Raw genomic sequence first — 15314 nt, 5'->3', positions numbered from 1 at the left:
TTCCCTTTCCCCTCAATAACATGTTCTGTTGGCTGCGCTGAGCTAATTTTCATCACAGTTTCTGATCACATAGCTCAGGTTCAGGAAGGCCAGAGGGAAATAAGTTCAAGAGGAAAAGGTTAGGTTAGGCGTTGATAACATATTTAAATCTCGGTGTAATTTGATGCCATGCAGAAAACGTCCAGACTCAGAGCAACAAAATAAAAGATTTTAATTTAGTAATGAAACCATAATAACTCACTTCGTGTGTACTTTAAAAAAATGCAGGGAAGAATGAAATGTCTTTACTTGATGTTTGGCTGCAGGGATCGGCTGACAGGAAATGATGCTGTTGGCACCACATACCTGAACCTGACCAAGATAGCCTCCTCTGGTGGAGAGATAGAAGGTACGGGACTTCTGTTTTAGTTCAATGTCTGAAAAGTGCAAAAACTGGAGGAGAAGTTTTCTAATCCAAGTAGCAGAACTTTTAAATTGCTCTTCTTTTTTTCTTTTGGAATAGAGGAACATGCAGATAATGGGGAAATGCCATCGTTTGAAGGTTCACCTGCGCTTTTTGTTCTGTGTTGCATGCGATGTTATGCATTGAGCATGCTAAGCACTTGTGATTAGCCATGGGCCGGTATGAAGCTCTCATCTGATTCAGACTCAGATGAGCTTTATTTTGTTAAATTTGCAACATTGCTAAAAAAAAAAGGAGGCAAAAAAAAAACACTATTTGACAAATCAATAGTTTACCAAAGAAGGAATAGGCTGAAGCCAAGGCTTATACTTGCCTACCCTTTTGCACATACAATACAACAAAACTTGTTTTTATTTAAGACAATAGATTTTATTTTCAGTTGTGAATAAGTCATTTAATAGACTATAGCAAAAATACTTAAGCATTTTCTAAAGGTTTAAATGCTTATTGTACAGGATAATACAATGCAAAATTAGTAAAATGAAGGTCGGCCAGAGTACATGACGAACCTGGACAGTTCAGTTCTTCTTCCCTTTTTTTTTTTTAAAACAAAGTTTGACTAAAATAGAATTTGAGCCAGGCTTAGAAAAACCCCCGATTAAGAATAAAGTCTTAATAATGAGAAAAGTTGTATAAGAATAAAGTTTAAAGAGCACACAAATAATATCATATTGAAATGGTAGTATTAGTAAAATTAATTGGTAATTTTATAAATCCAACACAAAAAGTCTTAAATCTAAATGATGAAGGTTGAGCATCTAGTGAAGTTATGGTTATCAGTTTTACAAATAGGACATAATCTTTTAACTCATGAGGACCAAATTGTCACAGACAGGCTTTGAAACATTTGTGCAAACGACTGAGTCTAATTTGAAGAAAGAACCTCGGGCTGAATGAGCTGCTCAGGTCAGATCCTAAAACCTCTTTTGAAAATTAACTCTCATTAAAATGATTTTCTTCTGGTGTTTTTGTCTTTTATTCTTGTAATATTTTGACTATTCTCATAATTAAGAAAAATGTTTAACCCTAACATATATAGAAATGCTAAACAATGGTGACTATTTTTAAAACAAAAACCAAAAATATTGAATGAAGGTTGTGTATAATAGCATAAACTATTCATAATTACCAGACCTGTGGGGAACGTAAAATGTCAGACTTCACTGTTTAAAGCTGTTTGACGGAAAATCTTTAGCTGTTGGTGAAACCTAAACGTTTTGAAACCTCGGTACATTTGGATACTAGCTAACCGGCCCATGTCTAATTGTTTTCAAGTCCTGTTTGTGCATAGTGTTAGTACCGCTGTTCTCTGCTCTGTTTTGACCTGATAAGTTTTATGTGTTGACCTCACACCTCCCTGTCACTTCAGTTTGTTGCTGCCTGCTTTCCCAGCATGACCTACTAACAAGAAGAACTTTGCTCATGTAAGTTTGTCCAGAGATGAACTCTGCTGCCGTCTCCCCAGCTGACTCAGGAGAGTCTCAGGTGGGTTTCCTGCCCTTGTTTGGCCCCTGTTACATCAACCTATATGGCAGTCCCAGAGAGTTCACGGGCCTCCCAGATCCCTATGAGGCTCTGAACCTTGGCGAGGTACTGGCACCATTTTGCTTTTAGCCTTTCCTTTCTTTTGTACGATAATCTTGAGATCCTAATCTTTTGAATTCATTACAGGGAGAAGGAGTGGCGTACAGGGGCAGGGTGCTGGTGGAGCTCTCCACGAAGCTGGAGGGGAAAGCAGACAAAGCAGTTGACAGTATCCACAGTGACGACATCCTTGTGGTTCAGGTACAGCAGCTGTTCATCTCAGAGGGACGGTATGATGTAACATTGACTTTTGTGAGCTTTACATCATGTTATAATGTTATTCCCTCATCAAAAACAGACCTGGAGTGTTTGAGAAATTCTTTAATATCCATTGCAACCATTCAGCTGTGCAAAATGCCTGGGTGGACCTAGCCCCGCCCAGCTCCCGAGCTTCCACCTCACAGATGAGCCCTTCCTCACTCAACTCTTTCAGACTAGCCAGCATCAATTAGCAAACACCTGCTGGAACTGAACGTCAACTGAGCTCATTATAGGAGCTGCTTCTTTGTGCAACGCTGGTGAAAACGTTATTAGTGATTGAGGACAGAGGCCCAATTTCAAGGCGTCAAATTTCTTTAAAGTGATATTTGACAACTTTTGGCAACTGACGATTTTATGACGACTGAAGGTAACATTTACTTGATAGTGTTGTATTACTTTTGTAATATGTGCCTGGAAAATACATAATATTGTCCCTTTTCAATTGCAAGTTTGTTGCCTGAAATGAGTTTATGGAGGAAGTTATATTTGCCTATTGGAGCTTTCATAGTACAGTTATGTTTTTAGCTGTTTCTTTCTCTTGTATGATAACCTTGTAGCATTCTTTTGGAGTTCCTAATGATTATTCTGGTGGAAAAATCAGACATTATTTCAACATCTTGTTTTGTTAAGGAAAACTGATTTAAATAATTATGTCTTCTCTTTAAGGGCTATGGCTAACAGAAATATTTATGTTCTATGTTTTGAGTGCCATACAAAAATAATATATTGTTACTATTCAGTTGGGATCAAAGGTGATGTCACACTGTGTGAAAAATGGGTATCTTACTGTTACAACAGTTGCTTTTGTCTTTAACAGACATAAGAGGATTAAAGACAGAATATAAACTGTAAGCACATTCCTTACAGAACTCTTTAACTCTGATGGAGGTTTAAAACTTAAAAGCAATAAAACATGAATTTTACAACCATGACCCCTCCCCTGGGCCCCATCATGATGAACAACAGGGACCTAAAGCCAGAGATTGCCAGATCACAGCTGCAGCCATGTGGCCCCTCAGGAGGCCCCTCATGCTCCACCACTCTGTCTTCAGCTGGATAGAGCTGAACATGAGCAGAGTGGCACATCGCTTTGCTCTCCTGGATCAGGCTAAATCCTGGTCTTTAATCAGAACACGGGCTTTAGAACAGGGGTCTTCTGATCCAGGCCTGCAGGGCCAGGGTCCCTCAGCTTGTCTCTGGTCCAACGCAGCTGAATCAAACGTCTGGGGAAGTTGAGTGCATGCTAGTGAATCAGTTCTGGTAGTGATCTGATTATTTGACTCGGGTATGTTGGACCAGAGACACATCTAAACCCTGCAGGACCCCGGCCCTTGAGGACTGGATCTGGAGAGCCCTGCTTTATATTAACACCATAAGATAGCTGGAAAAATGCCCTGAATTATGTTAAAACTGACAGGAAAGTTTAGTTTAAATTAGCTTCTAACATATTTTGTGCTTCTTAGTTTTCCTGACAACTGCTGAAGCAGGAGACGTATTCCCACAATAATAACTTCCACAATGAAGAGGGTTGTTAGCATACCTAGCATAGCATATTAGCACTTAGTTTTAATGCATTTGAATGAAAAAAATTTTGTGTTTCAAGATGAAAACCATCCCATTCCGATCACCATTAAAACCTTTTCATCATTTCCACAACATAGCTAGCATTTCATCATATGAAAGTTAACATACTGTTTTTTCTTCCCCATTCTTTAGAAGTACCAGAGAAGAAGAAAATACTGTCTGTGCGCAGTCTTCCACAGCGCCTCCATGATTCAGGAACCTGGTGAACCCATCCAGTTTGAGATCAGCATTGGTAACTATGGCAACAAACTGGACACCACCTGTAAACCCCTGGCCTCCACCACCCAGTACAGCTGTGCTGTATTTGATGGTACGTGATTAAGCTCTTTGTTTTACAGTCACTGGTGTAACTTGACAGTCTAAAGCTCTTTAAATGAAACATTTCAAGGTTTCACTTGACCTCACCTGTGGTTCTGTTTCCCAGGTAACCATTACTACTACCTGCCCTGGGCAAACACTAAGCCGGTGGTTGTTCTCACGTCCTTCTGGGAGGACATCGGTCACCGCCTCGATTCTGTCAACATCATCCTCTACATCACACACCGCCTGGTAACATCTGTGTTTTCTTTGCTAACTAAAGGCCTGATGCATTTAGTTTATTTTATTGGGATTTCTTGATGTGTTAAAGCTGCTGTATTTAATTTTTATAAAAAATGTATTTTACATATTTGTTATGTAACTGTCACTATGTTGTAGCAACATAAGATCAGGCAGATGAAAAAAATCCAACTAGAAACAACAATCAGTACCAGGAGGCGGGGCTTGTCACTGTCAATCATGTTCCCCTCCCCCTTCCCTTGCTTTCTGCTACCTCTATAGCTTCTCCCTGTCAGCAGAGTCTGTTCTGAATGCTAATCCAGTGTTGACTGATACATGTTTTTCCTGTAACTGTAAGTTCTTTCTCTACCATCAGCACAATTAGCAGTAAGAACACAAAATTGATTGACAGCTCTAAGCCCTCTTCTTGACTCTGATTGGTTGTTTCTGACCTGGAAGTGGTGCATTTCTTCAGACAGCTACAGAAGCACAGGGAGGTGGTGAAATAATCTTTTTCACAGATTATCTGTCCCATTCCGTCACAACATGGTGACGGTTTTAACAAATATGTAAAAATAAAACTTTTTTATAAAAGTTGCTTACTGCAGCTTTAAAGTTGATCTGAGAATATGTGAGAGGGAGCTGCTTGTTCTGTGTTTCATGTTTTAGCAATCCAACCTGGATGCATTTAAAACAGCCATATTGGCTAAAGTTCCTGACAGCCAGCTGGCAGAGGTGTGGATGAAGTTACTCAATCAGTTGATTGAAGACTTGGACAGGTAAATGGGAAGTTTCTATTTCCTTCGTTTCTAACAGGAGATGCATCCTACAGCATTTTGTAAATTTCTTATCTTTTTGTAAAACATTTACACAAAAATCACTTTTGTCAAAAAATGACTTGGGCCATTATTTTACAAAGGTGACTATATTTCTATTTTGTATTGGGAGAGGGAATCTCCCAAAATAACTTAAATTCTTTTCAAACCCAATTTGATTCCTGATTTTAATCATTTACTTCCCCCTACCCTTTCACTTTCTTTACTTATTTATTTATTTTACAAATGATCAAAATTATTTTCAAAAAACTTTTGATTTTTATTTCAATCATCTCTTCCTTGAGTTGACCTGAAATCAAATTCAATATAATTTGAAACAACAAGATGAGTCTTGGGTGTGCTGACATCACTCCTAACTAACCCAAGGAGTGTATTGGTGGGGGGAAAAAAAATCCAGATTTTTGACTGAATAAATTATTAGCTATGAAAATTGACTATGAAAATGTTTTAAATCAAAATTTGACTTGAGATACAAGATATATTGTCAAGCATTATTTAATTCACTCTTAAACAGGGCCTAAACACCTTTCACAAAATGCTAGAAATGGTTATCATCAAGTGTTTGTTGGTGCACATCTGCTTTAATGAAAGGGAGGTCAGTCAGGTTAAAGGATCAGAATAACCACGAATCAACAAGACCAGAAAATGTACTGACATGGACTGACGTGTGTGGATAATGACTGACTGTGTGTTCTCGTGGAGTTTCCCCACCCCTGACCTGGAGGGCCGCTCCAACCTGACATCTCTGGACATCCAGATCAAGAAACTACGAGACAACGCTCTGACGTCCATCAAGATGGCAGCGAGTCGCATGAGGGAGGAAGCCAGGGAAATCCCAGACACGCTGCCGGATATAGAGAGCTGGGCGGACAAGCTCAACCAGCTGGCCAACGAGGTACACACACGCACACACACACACACACACACAGGAAGCCCGGAGGTTTGAGGCTGGGTTCCGGCTGGTGTTCAGGGATTGTTTCAAAAACTCCTAATATGTCCAAAGTTTTTCCTGCCAACATTCTCCTCGTCTGCAGCCCCAGAACAGCATGCCTGACGTGATCATCTGGATGCTGCGCGGCGAGAAGCGTGTGGCCTACAGCCGCATCCCGGCTCATCAGATCCTCTACTCCACCTACAGCCAACAGGCCTGTGGGCAGCACTGTGGCCAGACTCGGACCATCTTCCTGAAGGTACACAGTGTGGGATGGGGGTAGTGGGGGGAAGAGATGCTGGACCAGATTCTGCTGTTAGATTTCCTGAACTGCTACTTTCTTCATCACCTTGTTGAAGCTTTGTGGTGTTCATGCCCTCAGTACCCCATGGACAAGACCAAAGGCCTGAAGGTTCCGGTTCAGGTCAGGGTCAACATGTGGCTCGGCCTCTCTGTACACGAGAAAAGGTTCAACGCCTTCTCAGAGGGAACCTTCAGTGTGTTTGCTGAACTGGTATGAGACTTCGACAACTGAGCTTTTATGGACAGTTTATTTATTTATTTTTTTTCAAATAAAGATTTTAATATAAAGTTTCATCCAGCTTGGAAGTTGTTACTTTATCAACAACACTTGAACTGAGAAGCATATTATTGTATTCAGCCCCCTTTACTATGATGCTACTAAATATGCACCCAACTTCCTTCAGTTTGTTTCACTTCCTAATCGGAGTACGATCCTCTTCTTTGTAATGTGGGCAAACTTTTAAAGGAGAGTTGGTATATAAAACGGCATTCTAAGCTGTGGGTTCACTAACCTCTGTTCAGTTATTCAAACATAATCACATAAATATCAACAAAATAAATACAAGTACATAGTGATGAGAGAGAAAATGGATACAAGTTTAAGGATATTCATGCCTGTCCAGTCGTTTTCAGTCACCGTGTTGTCTCCTGTGTTGCAGTATGAAAACCAGGCTAAAGTGTTCGGGAACTGGGGGACCACCGGACTGGTGGGCCGACACAAGTTCTCTGATGTGACGGGAAAACTGAAGCTGAAGCAGGAGTACTTCATGCCACCCAGAGGATGGGAGTGGGAGTCCGACTGGTTTATCGACCCGGAGAAAGCGTGAGAACACACGGGTTTAATGAAGTTTGTCTAAACTAGTCTTTACTTATTTAGTAAAAATTCGACACAGAAAAACTTATTTTATTCACCAGGACTAAATTTAATGGGCCACACTTCCTCTGCTTTGTTACATTTCTCACATCAACATGATTTGATGTCTGTAGCAGAACGTACCAGTGAGCTGGAAGTTCTGGTTCCCAGAACAGCCAGTCTTGGTGTTTGATGAAATCCCCCCAAAAAGAAATTATCGTTATCATGACTTAGCCAACAGAGCTAGCTTGGATTGGCTCTCTTGCGTTCTAAGGAGATGAATGAGACAATATTGTCATTATAGAAAGAAATGGATGTTGCCAACATCACTGAGCAAATCTTCAGGATTTGTTGTAATATTTGTAATATTGGGAGTTTTGAACAATCCCATAATGTCAAATAAACTTCAAAGAACCAGGTTTGTCGAAGAAAAAAATATATCTTATGATCGTGAAGCAAAGTCATAATTATGAGATACGAGTTGTTTTTTTTTTATCAAAGAGGTGGAAATGGGCTTTCATGTCAGACAATTACTTCTCATTAAAAAGAGAACAGAGAGGCATTAGCAGCTGGTGCCCCGCCCCTTTAATTAGTCGCCGTAAAGGGAAAGAGGCAGCGCTGTGGGGAATCTTCAGGAGGAAATGTCGTTTTGAAAACCTGTTAGGTTAATTCTAACTGGAATCAAACTAAACGGCAAACATTTCTGCCTCCCTCATGGTCGTTTGCATAGAAACTGCTTCCGTTTTTAAAGCTTCCCCAGGGCACGTGTGTCTCTTGGCACCAAATGACATCAGTCAGTCAGTTCCAGTTTTTCGCACTCCCTTAGTAGTAGAAATTCGCACCAAAATCAACAGAACCACTCATTTTTTCATGCTACTGCAGAATTGTGAGTTTATTGCAAATTTTCCACAAAAATCTAACTCCCACCTGCAGGTGGCAGTATTTCCTACTTCTGCTATTTCATCTTTACTTAATGTTGCGTTATTGTCTGTTATTGATGTGGCAACTATAACAGTCATATTTAATATCATTCTTAAGTGCAAATATTCCAAAATTCCTTTGAAATATTTGAATTTGAAAGTAATATATGATTATGATTGCAAAGAAAAATCACGAAAACAAACATGAAATCCTGGAGGAACTGATCACTGTGAAAAGACTTTCAATGTTGAAGTCATTACGAAATGCAGACATAGCTATTTATTTACATTTTAGTCATTAGCTAATGGGTTTTATCAATACCTGTGATAACAGTCAGGATTTTTATGTGGCCCAAAATGAGTTTGACCCCTCTGCCTTAGGGCTTTATTTAATTTTAACCCAACTACACTGAATATTTGCATAATTTTTTATTTATTAAAAAGATGTAATATATGCTTTGTTTCAGCCTGCTAACCGAGGCAGACGCCGGACACACAGAGTTCATGGACGAGGTGTTTCAGAACGAGAGCCGTTTCCCCGGCGGAGAGTGGAAGGCCGCCTCGGAGCCGTACACCGACGTGGTGAGAGCAGCGAGCCACGTCGTGTGTGTGCGCGTGCACACACACACACGCACACGCACACCATCAGGATCTCTACGACAAAAAATACACAAATGCACATATCTGGATCTTTTAAACCTGCGGATCATCTCTCTGTTATTCAGTTGCTTAAAAAAAAAAAGATATGCACGTTCTTGATTATGAAATTGCAGCTGGCCTCATTTGTGTGTTGGGCAGAACGGAGAGAAAAGCCGAAACCCTAAAGAGTTCGACTGTCCTCCAGGCTGGACGTGGGAGGACAGCTGGACGGTGGACATCAACAGAGCTGTGGATGATCAAGGTGCAGAAACTCACAATGTGTCATTTTACATAAAACTGAGCTTTTCATGGATGTGCTTTGATCTAATCAATGCTCTCACTGCCAGCTGCAGAAATACACTGTTGGTCAGAAACAACCAATCAGAGCCAGGAGGAGGAGGGGCTTAGTGCTGACAATCACCTCATGTAATGGCGGAGGAACAGCTTAGTTACAGGAAAACTGTTCATCTACCATCAGCTAACTAGTATTAAAGCTAGTTAGCTTTAATGCTAAAGCTAACTAGCTTTAGCATTAATGGCAGGCTGTAAAAACAAAAAAGACAAACAAAAAAAGTGTATTTCTAAGTATAAAAGTTACATACTGTAAGTGTAGACCACTGGCAATTTAGATCCCATGAATTAAGAATTGCATGCAGCACAAATTAATGTGTGAAGGCAGGTGAATAAATCAGTCACATATAAATCTACATTTATTTCTGTAGAGCTGTACAGCAGTGAGCTCTGCACCAAAGTGCTCTCCGTTAGTTCAGGGGTAAAAAAAAAAAAAAGAAATGACATTAGAAGAAACAAAAATGACAAAATACTGCCAGGATAATATGAATGACAAAAAGTATATGACAACAGTGTGTGTGTTCTGCACAGGCTGGGAGTACGGGGTGACCATTCCTCCAGACGATAAGCCCCGATCCTGGGTCCCTGCTGAGAAGATGTACCACGTCCACCGGCGGAGGAGGCTGGTCCGGCCCCGAAAGAGAGCGGCGCGTCCGTCCGGCGCGGCACTGGAGGTCGGCACCCAACGCCACGGCTTAGTGAAGGAACTGTCAGAAATGCTGCCACATGCATTTCTGCATTAATCCATTTAAGGAAATATTGTTGCCTTCAGATGTTTGTTCTCAAATGCACAGAGAAGAGATCATGGTGACCCCGAGGGATGGGAATTCTCCTCCCTGATTGGCTGGAAGTTCCATCGAAACGAGCGTTCCTCGGACTCGTTCCGTCGACGGCGCTGGAGGAGAAAGATGGCGCCCGAAGATCGCCTGGGAGCCTGCGCCATTTTTCAGCTGGAGGGTGCATTAGTGAGTGAAACTGGATCCACCGTCACAGACGGACAGATTCTCGTTCAGAGCAGCAAACAGGCCTGTTGGTAATTCAGAGGAAGCAGGAACTGACTGTGAGCTTAATGAGTCACCAAATATTTACCCACGATTAATGAAGGCCGGCTCCTCAGGCGCAGTTTGGCTTGTATTTGCCGTGCGACACATGAACACGCCGCTGAAGGATGTTTCTGCTTTGGTCTGCAGGGCATCGATACAGAGGACAAGGAGAACGGCTCCAAAGGCGATGCCACCAAGCTGTTTGGGGCCAACACCCCCACCGTGTCCTGCTCCTTCGACAGTGAGCCACAGACAGTTAGAACATAACATACCGCAGGCCAGAAGGGTCAGATGTGAATTGATCTTATTTTCCTGAACTCCTCTGTAGGGTCATACATGTACCACCTCCGAGTCTATCTCTACCAGGCGAGGAACCTGACGTCTATGGACAAAGACAGTTTCTCTGGTAAGATTTTATCTGTGGGCAAAAGATCTGTGGATCCATGTCAGGAAATTAGAATGTTATGAAAAAGTTTATTTTATTTCAGTTCAAAAGGTGAAATCCTTTTAAAGGATCACTTCTGAGCAGGTCAAACAGCGTTTGAAAAGTTACACAGTAAAATATTAACGGCAATATTTGGTTTATTTAGCCTGGGAAATAAACTGAGTGTTCATTTTCAAAGTTATATTTTAATCATGTTCATACATTCATAAATGTGTGCAGTTCATAACCAGATATAATTCACAAGCTAAATGTTTAGTTAAACTAAATATTAAATGTGAAGCTAAATGTATAGTTTACAAAATAAATATTTTATTTTTAAACTAAATATTTATCTCTGACATAAATACTTAGTCATGAGTTAAATATTTAGTTTGCTGGCAAAATTTTTAGGTCTGAGCTAAATATTTAAAGAAAATATCTCAATTGGAGCTAAATATTTTGTTGGAAAACAAAATATTTGTAAACTAAATATATTGGAGGTAAATATTTAGCTACAAATTAAACTAAATATTTAGTTTTTAAACTACGTATTTAAATCATTAACTAGTGGGTTGATGTGACTATATCTCAGACCTGCAACCATGTTTTGATGTGACCTGGAGAAAAGCGGTTCAGCATCATGTCCGCTACAGATCTCCCTGTTGAACATGACGAGTCTTTGTGTTTTTAATAAGACTGACTCATGCACATGAATATGAGGTAAAATCATGTCTTCCCACGTTACAGATCCGTACGCGCACGTTTCCTTCCTTCACGTCAGCAAGACGACGGAGAAGCTCCGAGCCACGCTGAACCCGACCTGGGACCAAACTCTGATTTTCAACGACGTAGAGATTTACGGAGACCCCAAGAACGTCGATGCCAATCCTCCAGACGTGGTGCTGGAGTTCTACGACAGCGACCAAGTGGTAGGCTGCATGGTGGCGGTATATTACAACGATTCAAAGATCCCATTTACAGATGAAATGTCTTCAGACTGTAATTGCATAGTTCAAACGCTGAACTTTCATAGGGCAGAAAATTGACCTTTCAAGGTCTAATTTTCCTTCTGGAAAGATTCAACATGCCTTTATTATGTGGAACAGAACATTCTTCAGAATTTTATTTCCCTGCAAAACAGCATCCGTCTCTTCCTGTCCTGTGGGTGTCTGTGGCTGAATAAATCCGTTCCCCTCCAGGAGTTTTCTCAGCTCCTCGCTGGTTCTCTGCCGTTGGGGATTCCAGCTGAACTCTGTGGCAGTGAAACATGTGATGCTGTGTGCAGGGGAAGGACGAGCAGCTGGGCCGCAGCATTTGCGTCCCGCTGGTGAAGCTGAACTCCAGCATGGATCAGACGCCCCGGCTGCTGTGGCACCCCGTCATCCAGAAGGGCCAGAGGGCTGGGGAGGCCCTCGTGGCGGCTGAACTCATTCTGAAAGACAAGGTCTGATTTATTTAAAAAAAATATATCTGTACATCTCTGGGAAACGGGTTGCATTACATTCTTAGAAATTCTGGAGCATTCCTTCCTGTTTTGCATTTGGACTGAATGACCTGCTACACCCACTGTTTCTATACGGTTTTATTTCCTGACACTAAACATCTCTTGCTGTTTTTAAATTGAGAGGGTTGGAGGTGACGCGTTCTTACAGCTGGCAGTCTGAGCGACTGGAATGGGGAATGCTGGGAAAAGACGGAAAGTACAACAGGAACATTTTCGTTTCATTCTGTGAACAACAGATTAGCTCATAATGCTGGGATAATCTAGAGCAGTAGAGTTGATATATGATCAAGTTCTTCAGCTTTACTGTAGTTATCGGTTATTCTATCAATTATTCTGAAGATTAATCCGATAATAAAACTTTTCAACCAGATAACTGCAACTTTTTCATTTTAACTTTTTAACTTGCACTTAAAAAATATTTTGTGCAACATAAAATTGCAAATTCTTTTTAAATAAGAAGTTCATTTTATTGCCTTGAATGCAAAAACAGTGATGAACAATGATGCTGTTCATCATGTGCAGCAAACGATTCGACTGCAGCTAAAAGAGTCACCATGTGTGAAACTCATTCGTTCTGTTTGACTCGTCAGAACAATGTCAGGCTGATCTGCTGATTAATATTTAAATGAACCAATTAATAACTGGATAGCTAAATGTACTTAATGTGAGGTTTGCTTGTTTTTACAGAATTTGAACCAGGTGAAGCCGAAACTAGAGAGCTGGGAAGAACAGATTTACATTTTTTTTTTTTTTAAATCTTAAATGCATCTTATGTTTTTGGAAGTTTTTGCTGCTCTGCATATGTTCTTTCAGGAAACAGCCTTTTTTTTAGTCTGAATACTCCAGTTAACGGTTAATTGATTACTTGGTTGATTATTTCCATACATTTTTAATAATCATACTTTTTAAAATGTGAAATGTGTTTGAACCCTAAATTCAGCGTGCTAGTAAAAACCTGGTATTTCATCCTCTTCCCTTTTTGTTTCTCTTCGGTCAGTCTTAGAAACAAAACGTTGAGAGTTTGTCTTTTTGCAGTCAGGTGATGGGGATCTTCCCCTGGTTCCCCCAAAAAGAGCCGAGAACCTCTACATGGTCCCCCAGGGGATCCGGCCGGTGGTGCAGCTGACAGCTGTGGAGGTGAGGCTCATCGCAGACGCCGGCCCGTCGATGCGCTCTGTCTCTCTGTGTAACCAGCTCTCCTCTCGGCCTCCAGATTCTGGCGTGGGGTCTGAGGAACATGAAGACCTACCAACTGGCGGCGGTGTCTTCCCCCAGCCTGGTGGTGGAGTGCGGAGGCCAGCGGGTGGAGTCTGCTGTGATCAAGAACATGAAGAAGAGCCCCAACTTCCCCGGCTGCGTCCTCTTCATCAAAGTGGTAATGATGATGTCATTAAAGGACGATGCCAACAGGGATATTTGAAAAGTAGCATTTTGGTCCTACAGTCTGAAATTGAATAAGAAATCTAACTTATATATATGTGTGTGTTTAGGTTGGACCTAAAATAATTCACCAGGACCCATTAAAAAAAAAAGTGACCTGCTTATATATATATATATATATATATATATATATATAAGCAGATATATATAGCATCAATTCACAACAAATGTCGTCTTGAGGCACTTTGCAGAAAAATACATATATATTCCAATTAACTCTTCTTATCTAACTGTGCATTAAACTCGGAAACAAAAAAAGAAACGGATGAACTGATGTTTTTATTTTAATAGTTGTGACCAAAAAGAGAGAACGAATCACTTTTCATGAAGAGGTTTAATCTATAAAGCACTGGACATTAAAACATTTAAAATATGTTGATGTGTTCTTCCAAACACTGTAACCAGGAAATGTCTGCAGCATTTAGCTCACAACAAAGTCACATGACTTTACCCATAAATAGTCTTTATGTCCAGTGTTTTTTTTAGATAAAACCTCTTTAAGAAGTTTATCACTACCTCACTGTCTAAAAAAGCTTCACAGATATTAATTTTGCTCCCACTTCAGTTACACACTACTTTGTATCAAAATATGTCAGTTTTTGGATAAAACACAAGCGATAAGAGGACATGGATGAGCATTTGACATCTCAGTGTTTAGTAGTTAAATATAAAATCCTAAACTTCTTCCTAAAGCTTCAGGTTGTTTCCTATTCTTTCCCTCTCAGCTCCTTCCAAAGGATGAGATGTACACTCCTCCCATCGTGGTGAAGGTGATTGACCACCGGCCATTTGGCAGGAAGCCTGTGGTTGGTCAGTGCACCATCACCTGCCTGGAGGAGTTCAGGTGCGACCCGTACGTCATCGTTTCCGAGGGAGCCAGGGCCTCCAAGAGTGAGTTTCAGTTCCTCAAAGTTGACAAGTTGTTCCAGACGTGGGAGAAAATCTTTCCTCGTTTCTGTTCAACAGTGGCTCTGATGATGACTGCGCCTCGTAAGGACGTTGCCATAACGATGGACGAGGGCCGACCGCTGCTGGAGGCGCAGGTTAATGCTAGCTTCTTGTATCTTTCCCCCCAGCACTGAGGTCAAACACAAATGGAATCTGGCTCCTAAAGTGTCAAATTTTGACAGATTTTAATGCTTTGGCTTGCAGTGTTTGTACAGTATGTCTAGAGCTTTCGACAAACTGGCTTCCCCAACTTTCCCGCTTGTATGTATGATTACTTCCTGTAGCATTCACTAAACCAGTGACATGGCTGTAATCCACACCGTGGCTGATTTTACCAAACATGACTAGAAGTGCTTTAATTGACACACTGAATCATTTTGATCACAGTGAGGGTGTAACATGAAGCAAAGGCTCCCTGATGGGATGACTGGCTGTTGGCCTCTTCCAGTTCGTCCAGATTTATGGAGAAAACGACCAGAAATCATCCAGTTGACATTTTCTCTCTCTGAGCTGTGGCTCATGTTTATCAAACCACTGAGGTCTTCACAGAACAGCCTGACGCCTTCTACTAACTAAATGAATGAGTTTCAATGCACTTTAAGATTTTTATTAGTGAGAACATTTGATTTTTTTTTTTTTTTAGGTTGGACCTAAAAAAACATCCAAACATTAACTCTAATTAGAGCCTGAAGT

At 40.8% G+C, this 15314-nt stretch overlaps 1 protein-coding gene across 3 annotated transcripts in view; it reads left to right on the top strand.

Moving 5' to 3' along the window:
- LOC106961489 (myoferlin-like) overlaps positions 1–15314 on the top strand; it is a 38893-nt gene that overhangs the window by 13776 nt on the left and 9803 nt on the right. Inside the window, exons 16-38 of one of the 3 annotated variants that reach the window (XM_015055254.1) lie at positions 306–388; positions 503–541; positions 1929–2053; positions 2135–2248; positions 4025–4202; positions 4317–4441; positions 5099–5208; positions 5968–6160; positions 6300–6455; positions 6579–6710; positions 7159–7322; positions 8740–8854; positions 9071–9173; positions 9794–9936; positions 10057–10227; positions 10453–10546; positions 10634–10711; positions 11477–11658; positions 12015–12173; positions 13269–13370; positions 13447–13608; positions 14399–14564; positions 14640–14716. In XM_015055254.1, the coding sequence (XP_014910740.1) occupies positions 306–388; positions 503–541; positions 1929–2053; positions 2135–2248; positions 4025–4202; positions 4317–4441; positions 5099–5208; positions 5968–6160; positions 6300–6455; positions 6579–6710; positions 7159–7322; positions 8740–8854; positions 9071–9173; positions 9794–9936; positions 10057–10227; positions 10453–10546; positions 10634–10711; positions 11477–11658; positions 12015–12173; positions 13269–13370; positions 13447–13608; positions 14399–14564; positions 14640–14716 (2971 nt within the window). Of the gene's footprint in view, positions 1–305; positions 389–502; positions 542–1892; positions 2054–2134; positions 2249–4024; positions 4203–4316; positions 4442–5098; positions 5209–5967; positions 6161–6299; positions 6456–6578; positions 6711–7158; positions 7323–8739; positions 8855–9070; positions 9174–9793; positions 9937–10056; positions 10228–10452; positions 10547–10633; positions 10712–11476; positions 11659–12014; positions 12174–13268; positions 13371–13446; positions 13609–14398; positions 14565–14639; positions 14717–15314 lie in introns of all 3 variants that reach the window. The other 2 variants (XM_015055271.1, XM_015055260.1) reach the window with 2 other exon arrangements.

This window comes from Poecilia latipinna, unplaced genomic scaffold (genome assembly GCF_001443285.1).
Source record: "Poecilia latipinna isolate Pla-1442-1.1 unplaced genomic scaffold, P_latipinna-1.0 Scaffold58, whole genome shotgun sequence".
NCBI lineage: Eukaryota > Metazoa > Chordata > Actinopteri > Cyprinodontiformes > Poeciliidae > Poecilia > Poecilia latipinna.
Note: the sequence above shows the minus strand (reverse complement) of the source record. Positions and strands in the feature narration are given on the sequence as shown.